At 36.8% G+C, this 10,269-nt stretch overlaps 1 protein-coding gene across 1 annotated transcript; it reads left to right on the forward strand.

Moving 5' to 3' along the window:
* Nucleotides 1–3,222: 3,222 nt before the first annotated feature.
* On the forward strand, nt 3,223–3,852 carry LOC133331934 (uncharacterized; the record flags this gene model as incomplete). Its single annotated transcript, XM_061540322.1, has 3 exons — nt 3,223–3,285; nt 3,339–3,659; nt 3,720–3,852. Coding segments are annotated over exons 1-3 (517 nt in total), but the record flags the coding sequence as incomplete, so codon positions are not given.
* Nucleotides 3,853–10,269: the final 6,417 nt, after the last annotated feature.

Genomic DNA, 10,269 nt, shown 5'->3' on the forward strand with positions numbered 1-10,269 from the left:
ACAGGATTTAATTTCGGAGGAGGCTCGGTAGTGCAAAATGAAAAAATTCGCTGTTTCAAACAAAAATTTACTGTGAAAAAAATTTATTTATTTATTATTTATATAAATGGTGCACTAAATTCCTTTATATCTTTCGATTTGCACGAAATTTGGCATATCGTACTGAATTAAGACTGTGTGTAAAGACGAACCCTATTGAAATTGGTGAAAATCGGATCAGATTTAGATATAGCTCCCATATATATTTTCGTCCGATATAGGCACCAAAGTCCTTATATATCTTTCGATTTACACGAAATTTGGCATAGCATACTGAATTAGGTCAGGAATGATGCATGCCAAGTTTCGTAAAAATCGGATTTAGTTATAGCTCCCATATATATTTTCGTCCGATTTAAGGGAACCCCACCCATTCTCGATTTTAATTTTTCAAGATTTTCAATGGGCTGGTAAATCAATATCAATGCTTGTTAAGGTTTGTAACTTTGCACATATGTATTTGAAGATTTAAAAGAGAAGAAAAATAATTTACAAAAAATTTTTGTTATTGCTTTGTTGTTGTTTTTTTGTAATTAAAGAAAAGTCCTTATTTTTGATGGCGTGCATGATAACTCCTCACTGGAACAACGGAATCCGAAAATTCCAACGGTGTTAGAAAGAGTACATGTCTGGCTCTCGTATGAACTAGGATTATAGACTTCGCTCTAAAATTAACAAAATGGTGGACCTTTGGAAAAATATTTTTGGAAAATCGCCAATTTTTTACAAAAACCAAGTTAAAAAATAAGGAAGATTTTCACCGATTGGCTTTATCCTAGTTCATACGAGAGGTATACACTCCCAGAGAAACGTTGCAAAATTTGGAACCGATTGGATTATTAGTTTTTGAGTTATCGTGCCCACCATTCGCAAAAAAATGTTTAGAGAAAAACTCGTTTAAAGTTTGGGAAGCCATTCAGCCGTCACTTGATGCTGACACAATAAATCCGATATATCTTCAAGAGTTCTTGAGATTTTCACTTGCAATTTTGTAGGGACATTCTTTAATTAGTGTAGATTCGAATTATATGAACAAAAATTTTGACCCCAAGAATGGGGGGGGTCCCCTTAAGGTAAACGGCTCACTAATGTCCCTACATATCATTAGATTTGCACGAAATTTGGCATAGGGTACTGAATTAGGTCCAGAATGATGTGTGCTAAGTTTCGTGAAAACCGGTTCAGATTTTGATATAGCTCCCATATATATGTTCGTCCGATTTTAGGTAAATGGTACACCAAACTCCTAATGTTTGTCGGATTAATACGGAATTTTGCACAACGTAACATATATATTTCGAACGGGTGTCTGATTGATGGTATATTTTTAACAATGCGGTATACTGAGTAGCGTGTATCAAGTTTGCTATAAATCGATTTCCATAAATTTGTCCCATTGTACGCAAACGATTCTAAATCAACCCAATTAATACTAAATTTAGCATAGATTGCAGAAAGGTGTATGTCCCGTCGAGGGAACATTGACATGAAATTGTTAGGATACATATGAACAATATACATAAAGTGGTGAAGGGTATCATATCGGCTCATATATGCCTTTTGAGCTGGGGCATCTTCATTCATTCTCACAAAATGGCCAACCTAGTGGCTGCAGCTCGATACCTCTGATTATGTCGATATCCGAGAATAGATGGTATAGGTCATGGTTCATTCTACGGCGATATTCACCGTTGATGCAGATTGGCCCATAGAACTTCCGGATAATATTTCTCTCAAACACTCCAAGAGCTGCCTCATCTGCTTGCGCAACCCAGGCTTCATTCTCCTTCGGATTTCATAGCTGAAGTTTTTAGTTTTGTTTATGGTATATAAAATCGTTCACTACCTTGAAGTTGTAGTTTTCAATTTCCACAGTTGGTCCGAGTCTACTTAACGTCTTGCGCGTTGATACCATCAGCTTGGTCTTTTCGCCATTTACTGCCAGTCCCACTTTGGCAGACTCCTTCGCAATTCATTCAAAGGTGGCTGTTACCGCTCACAATGTTCGACTCATTATGCGATGTTGTCGGCGTAGGCGAGTAACATAAACTGTTTGGTGTACAAAGTGTCATTTCTGTTCAGAATTGCATCTCGTATGACCTTTTCCAGTCCACACGACGAACGGTCATCTTTTCTAAATCCTCGTTCGGTATTGAAGGGTTCCGAGAGGTCCTTTCCGACTTTAACTGCTGACCTTGTGCCAGTTAAATTTATCCTGCAAAACCATATTAATTTTGCAAACGCAGACATGGTTTTGAACACCTCTGGACGGATAGGGCTGTGGAATGCGGCTTTATAGTCGACGAATAGGTGGAATGTGTCGATGTGTTTTTCGTGGGTGTTTTCCAGGATCTGGTGCAGAGTGAAAATCTGGTCTATTGTAGATTTGACAGACCTGAAGGTCCCATAATGTCATTGATCATTGGCTTTAGTCGTTCACCCAGCACGCTGGATAGCTCTTTATATGTGATGGAAAGGAGTGTTATTCCCCATATAGTTGACACATATCGTCGTGTCTCCTTTTTTGTGCACGGGACACCGGATGCTGAGGTTGCATGCATTCCTTAAGCCAAATTGTACTAATAATCCGGCGCATGCTCCTGACCACCGGTCTTGAATAGTTCGGCTGGTAACCCATCAGCACTTGCAGTTTTATTGTTCTTAGGCCGATCAATTGCTACTCTGACCTCATCTTTGCTAGGTGGTATACACTCTATACCGTCATCTCTTATTGGTTATATTCGAAACCAGAAGCTTTTCAAAATGCTATCTGTATCTGTATGTCACCAGGTTTTCATCTCTACCGGTTTGGTGACCCTGTTCCTTTTTGAAAATTGTGAGAACTGATCGACCGAAAATGCTCATGTGTTATTTCCGTCCCAAAATTTTCATAAGTCATCATTCGATTTTTATAAATATGAAATGATTGGTCCAATTAAAAATCATTCAGTATCTATAAAAATTAAAAATATACAATTTGCATTTGGAGGTGAAATTTTGTATATCCATTAAAATTTGTGATTATGGTATTTAAAATTCGATGGCAAATTTGTGATATCAAAATATTCCAAAACCCATTACATTGCAGTTATATTGAGCTGAACGATTTCCATTGTATAAAATACAAATATTTTTTAAATATTCTTTCATTCATCGCTGCAAGTTAGACCACTAAAAGTCGAAATGAGATTATTCGCCATATTTGTGCTACTTTGGACTCTTGTTCATATGGGCGATTTAAAAAAGGTAAAACAATTTTAAGAAAGTAGTAGTATTTAATTTTTTATCCACCTTTACAGATAGCCTATTTTACCCATGTCGAATGTCCTGCACCACTTTCCGATTTGGTATATGATTTTTCATGCAGTTTATTTAAAAATCCCGATGGTATATCAGTGCTAAAGTTAACCTTTAAACTCAAAGAGGATACCAGCAATGTAGCCTTGCATTTTAAGGTCAAAGGTAAACGAGAGGAGCAGCAATCCGAGGAGACACTCTTAGTTTTTGATTTGGATGTTTGTGATGCAATGAGGGCTTCGCATGAACATTTCTTCTTGAAATTGGTCTTCGATGAACTGCGACGTGTCAGCAACTTGCCCAGTGAATGTCCATTCAAGAAGGTAAATAAATATGGGGTATTCAGATGATGTGATTATAAAATTATTTTTATTTGCCTTTAGGATACGGCTTATAATATAAATGGTTTTACCATTGATTCGTCTGCCATACCATCGTATATACCAGAAATGTCTTGGACCTTACTGTCCCACTACAATGTGAGCAATAAAATGTCGGCAACATTTAATGCATATGGTAAATTTTCAGAGAAAATTTGAAGTTAGTTAAAGGGAAAATTCGTCATTATTGTTTTGGGGTTTTTTGTGGTACTATTATGCTAAAATGTAGTTATGGAAATGGGTTCAAAAATTTTAAATGTATATTTTTTTAACAATAAACAAAGACTTTAAAGTCATTTCAACGCAGATATTTATTTTTGTATCTACCAAACTCGGATGGTATCATATAATATATACCCTACAACAAATTGGACATACACAAGATGTGTTCCTAAAGTTCTTATTTCAGCCTACAGTATATATACCGATTTAAATCAATCTTAAACAATTTTACATTTAGATGACTTAGGATATATGTGAACAATAACTTGCCATTGGGGAAAATTACATTTTTCATATGTGAACCGACTTCAATCAGTCCATGCCTTTATGTTCGATAATATATGCTCTATTTTTATGACAATATGACAGATTTAATGACATTGGTGTTCCATTTACGTGAAATCGCAAATCATTACACAAGGAGGATGCCCGATGTCCGATATTTTCCTTCATACTAAATATTTCAAATATTAAATTTATTTAAATTTAATGGAAGCTATGCCAAAATGAGGACCGATATAGCACATTTTCCGATCTGAACTTCCAGTTTTGTATCACAATACCTTATGGAGGTAGTATAATTATAATATTTGTTAGACGGACGGAAATGCCTAAATCGTTTTAGAATACTTTGTAGGATACTTCCATAACCCTAAAAGGGGACAAATATTAATATTTTCTGAAATCCAAAATACCAAATTACATTTTTTAAGGAAACAGACCTTAATATCGTCACGAAAAGCAATCTGGCCTCAAGGCTTCTTTTCATCTATAAAGTCTTCCTGACATACACCTCGTCTAAATCTTCCTCCTTGGTATTCAGATCGGCTATGAAACCTGTCTGGTCTTTCGAAATTATATCAAACCTTCCTGTCTTTCATACCGTCTATACATCATGCCTTATGAGCGCCTATGAAGTCTAAAAAGTCTTCCTAGTCTTCAAATAGACATTGAAGTTGCCTTTTTCTTCAAGCCTCAAGGGATTTCAACATGTCTACGAAGCCTCCTAGGCCTTCAGTTCGTTTATAAAGTCCCATGAAGCCTTCTCCGCCTTCATCACTTCTCTGAAGCCAACATGACATTCATAATATAACATGATATAATATAAAGCTGCCCCTGCGTTCAGCTCTTTTATAAAAGCATTTTTGGTCTTTCGATCATCAATGAATGATATCGTCTATACAGGCTCCCTAACCTCCTACATATGAGGTTTCTCAGGTCTTAAGGTCGTTTGTAAAGCCTGACTAGCCTTAAGATCTTATATGAGGCCTCCGTGGCTTCAGATCGAATGTAGAAACTCCTCGGCATTCACCTTATTTAATGGAGCCCTCATGGTCTTCAGTACGTCGACAAAAGTATCCATCGTATCCAAGCCATATACAAAACCACCTTGACACTACTTTCGCGAAGCCTCCCTGCCATTACTGGTCGATGAAGCCTTCCAGACTTTCCATACGTCTATTAAGCTTTCATAGCGCTCAACTCATCTATAAAGCCTCTCTGATTATTAGCTCGTCTATGAAGCCTCCCTGGCATTTACAAGGGATTTACATTGATCATTTTTGGTACGTAGATAATCGAAGAAGCGTTGGGTATTTAGTGCACCATTTAGATAAAATCGGTCGAATATATATGTGAGAACTATATCTAATTCTAAGCCGATATGATGCTAACATGATTCATGTCATTCTACACTTTATTCGACGAGCAAAATGTCGTCTCTGTAACTTTTTGTTTTATACTTAGAATAGAAAAAAGAAAGAATTTAAAATATGCACATACAAAATTAATTATTAAATCAAATTATAGTAAATTGTTTCACATATTTAATAGTTATTGCATGTAATTCCATCATAAACAGCTCTTTAACATCCCGGTTACCGAGTGTAATGTTGTTTGTACACACATATGGGCTATGTTTTTTCCCTACAGTTTCAACTGCAAAGTACATGTCAAAAAAAAAAAAACAAAGTCTACACAAACATTAATTCAAAATATTATTTTATGTGTGCTAAACATGAAATACGAACGGTTTTATTCTGCGAAATTTGTACCAGTATGTGTCAATGCAGATACCTGGATTCGTCTTCTACTTTTTCTTTTTACACTAGTTACGAAAACATTGGACATGTCAATGTTGAGACCATAAATAACTCCGGATGATGGAACGGAGGAAACACCTTTCCAGGGAAATGTCGCACACAACAGGGGGCTGTCATATAAAAGTGTTGGCTAAATATACTTCGTCACCTGATATTGTCTGCTTTAACATCAGTGGTCTCTGTCAGTTTGATCAAAAGATTTATGGTTCTTTAGGAAGTTCGGTTCAACGAAGTTTTTCGCCTTGAAGGTTACAATGTAATAGCGACGATATGTAAATGTTGACAGACACGCATGAAAATTACTTAGTATCTGAAGATAATAACGACCATAATTCATGTATCGTTTAATTACAGTCTGGTTTGTTGGTCTACTTATAAATTATTAAGCTAAACATTTGAGTTGTATCGTATCAAGCAGGATCAAAATGTTCACAAAAAGAGCATTATGGAATACTTGAAACTAAGGGAATTTAATTATTTTTATAAATATTTTTTAATCTCTAGTTATTCTAGCATCATTATTTTTTTATACAAAGGCTGACTTTCCCAATTTTAGGTTTACAGTACGAATTAAACAGATTTTACAGATGTTATTTTAATTTCATCTTCTGAAAATGGTTCTTCAGGCAAAATTTGTTCACGAAAAGTTATTTTTATATCCTACACAACTATGTTGTCAGGGTATTATAGCTTTGTGCAGCCCAAGAATTTGTAACGCCGCGAAATATTGGTCCTCGACCCACCTTTAAGTATACCGATCGTCATATCACGACTAGCTGAGTCGATCTAGACATGTGTGTCCGTCCGTCTGTCCATTATAATTTGTAAACACGATACAGGCCACAGTTATGGACCGATCTTCACGAAATTTAGCATGTACGATGTGTTCTGCACAAAGAAGACCCTATTGTTTTTGGTAAAGATCGGTTAATATTTAAGGGACGAAATGGACCAAAAACGTTATTTTTGTCGGTTTTTCTGGTCGCTCTAGAGGCCGCAATTATGGCCTAAACATCGCGATTTTTAACATGGAGAAGGGGATCGGGATATTAGTAACATTTGTTGACCTCTAGACGGTCAAGGCCCGTCCGACTATACTGCTCCGCTTACTGTTTTATATATATATATATATATATATATTGGAAAGAAATGCTAATTATGTGTCCCCCTCAAATTTGACATGTTTCAAAAATTCCATAATACCCCGAAAAGGTGTGCGTGTTATTTGAACCGGTAATTTATTGAGCACCCCGAGAGTTAAAAAGTGGCGAGGAGTGTACTACGTCACATAAGGGCACTTCGAGCCGAGGAGGTACCACCACAATTTTTGGAAGAGGACGTTGGAGATGTCATCAAAAACGCTAAGTCATCCAAAGCGTTGGGCTCAGGCGGAATATCCATGATAATGCTTAACCCTTTTAGTGTCAAAAAAAATGTTTGTCGGAATAAAAATCTAAAATGTTGCTTAAGATCATATAAAGGCACAGAGTTTAGAAAGCAATTCTTATTTTAACCCTCGGACAGTTTTGTCTGTCTTTCAGCAAAAACAAAGACATCAATTGTAACGGTACATAGGATAACCGAAAAATCTCAAAGAAAGAGAGTAATTTGAAATGTCAAATATATTCGACAAAAACACTGAAAGGGTTAAGCAGCTGAATAAACCCGGAGCTGAGTATTTAACATCAGCCCTCAACTTGTATTTAACTAGCCCAATTTGTTCATGACGCCTGGAAAACAGGCAGTGTGGTCCCGCTACTGTACAGGTCGATTTTACTACTGTCGCCAGTAGTAAAGACACTCCTCCCATCGTTGAAAAGCAGTTTTCCAGTTACCCAACATCAGCATGTTTTCCGTAATATGCACAGCACAACAATAGCATTACACGCCATTTCCACACATATTACCAGAGGACTTAACCGGAACAGGATGTGCAACTGAACAATTTTGTGGGCACTTGACCTATCGAAGGCCTTCGTTATCGTATTCCATGCCAAGCTGTTCGAGGATATTAAGAAGACAAATCTCTCTCTTCTACATAGCCCTTCATCACACTGTGGTACAGGGTATTATGTCTTTGTGCATATGATTGTAACAGGCAAAAGGAAACGAGATAGACACATGGTTACTTTTGAGAATATGCATAGAATCACTTTCTAAGTCGATTTATGCATGTCCGTCCGTCTGTTGGTGTTAAATTGTAAACATAGTACAGGTCGCATTTATGATCCGAATTGGATGAAATTTGGCATAGGTCACTTATTCGGCCCAAGGACGAACCCTATTGAAATTGGGAAAAATCGGTTAAGATTTAGATACAGCTCCTATATATATATTTAACCGATTTTATGTAAACGGTCCCTATATATCTTTCGATTTGTTACAGCCTAATCATTTAGGTTTAGAATGATGTCTGCCAAGTTTCGTGAAAATCGGCCCAGATTTAGATATAGCCCCCATATATAGTTTGGTCCGATGTCATGTAAATGGTGCACCAAAGTCCCTATATATCCTTCGATTTGCACGAAATTTGGCACAACGTACTGACTTAAGCCTAAAGTGATGTCTGCCAAGTTTCGAGCAAATCGGTCCCGATTTAGATATAGGTCCCATATATAGTTTCGTCCGATTTCATGTAAATGATGCCCCAAAGTCCCTATATATCTTTCGATTTGCACGAAATTTGGCATAAAGTACTGAATTGAGCCTGGAATGATGTCTGCCAAGTTTCGAGAAAATCGGTCCAGATTTAGATATAGCTCCCATATATAGTTTCGTCCGATTTCATATAAATGGTGCACTAAAGTCCCTATATATCCTTCGATTTGCACGAAATTTGGCATAATGTACTGAATTGAGCCTAGAATGATGTCTGCCAAGATTCGAGAAAATCGGTCCAGATTTCTATATAGCTCCCATATATAGTTTCGTCCGATTTCATGTAAATTGTGCACCAAAGTCCCTATATATCCTTCGATTTGCACGAAATTTGGCACAACGTACTGACTTAAGCCTAGAGTGATGTCCGCCAAGTTTCGCGCAAATCGGTCCAGATTTAGATATAGCTCCCATATATAGTTTTGTCCGATTTCATGTAAATGGTGCCCCAAAGTCCCTATATATCTTGCGATTTGCACGAAATTTGGCATAACGTACTGACTTAAGCCTAGAGTGATGTCTGCCAAGTTTCGAGCAAATCGGTCCAGATTTAGATATAGCTCTCATATATAGTTTCGTCCGATTTCATGTAAATGGTGCCCCAAAGTCCCTATATATCTTTCGATTTGAACGAAATTAGGCATAACGTACTGAATTGAGCCTAGAATGATGTCTGCCAAGTTTCGAGAAAATCGGTCCAGATTTAGATATAGCTCCCATATATAGTTTCGTCCGATTTCATGTAAATGGTGCACTAAAGTCCCTATATATCCTTCGGTTTGCACGAAATTTGGCATAACGTACTGAATTGAGACTAGAATGATGTCTGCCAAGATTCGAGAAAATCGGTGCAGATTTCTATATAGCTCCCATATATAGTTTCGTCCGATTTCATGTAAATGGTGCACCAAAGTCCCTATATATCTTTCGATTTGCACGAAATTTGGCATAATGTACTGAATTGAGCCTAGAGTGATGTCTGCCTTGTTTCGTAAAAATTGGTCCAGATTTAGATATAGCTCCCATGTATAGTCTTGTTCAATTTCATGTAAATGGTGCACCAAAGTCCCTATATATCGATTTGCACGAAATTTGGCATAACGTACTGAATTGAACCTAGAATGATGTCTGCCAAGTTTCAAGAAAATCAGCCAAGAATTAGATATTGCTCAGATTTCATGCAAATGGTGCACCAAAGTCCATATATATCTTGCGATTAGCACGAAATTTGGCATAACGTACAGAATTGAGTCTAGAATGATGTCTGCCATGCTTCGTGAAAATCGGTTGAGATTTATATACAGCTCCCGATTTGAAGTAAATGGTGCATCAAACTCCTCATGTTTGTCAGATTGTTTGAAATGTTGCTGAATGTACAAAATTGAGCATAGAATTACGTAGATCTAGGTAGATTCACATTTAGATATATATCACATATTTTATTTCATCCAATTTCATGTTAATAGTCCTGTTTAATATACCCATAGTGGTGAAGGGTATCATATAGTCGGTCCCGTCCGACTTTTCTACTTTCCTTACTGTTTTCTATCTGTGAAATATGAAAATATCCG

The sequence above is a fragment of the Musca vetustissima genome, unplaced genomic scaffold, assembly GCF_032173495.1.
Source record: "Musca vetustissima isolate MV318-11 ecotype Yass unplaced genomic scaffold, APGP_CSIRO_Mvet_v1 utg30505, whole genome shotgun sequence".
Taxonomy (NCBI): Eukaryota; Metazoa; Arthropoda; class Insecta; order Diptera; family Muscidae; genus Musca; species Musca vetustissima.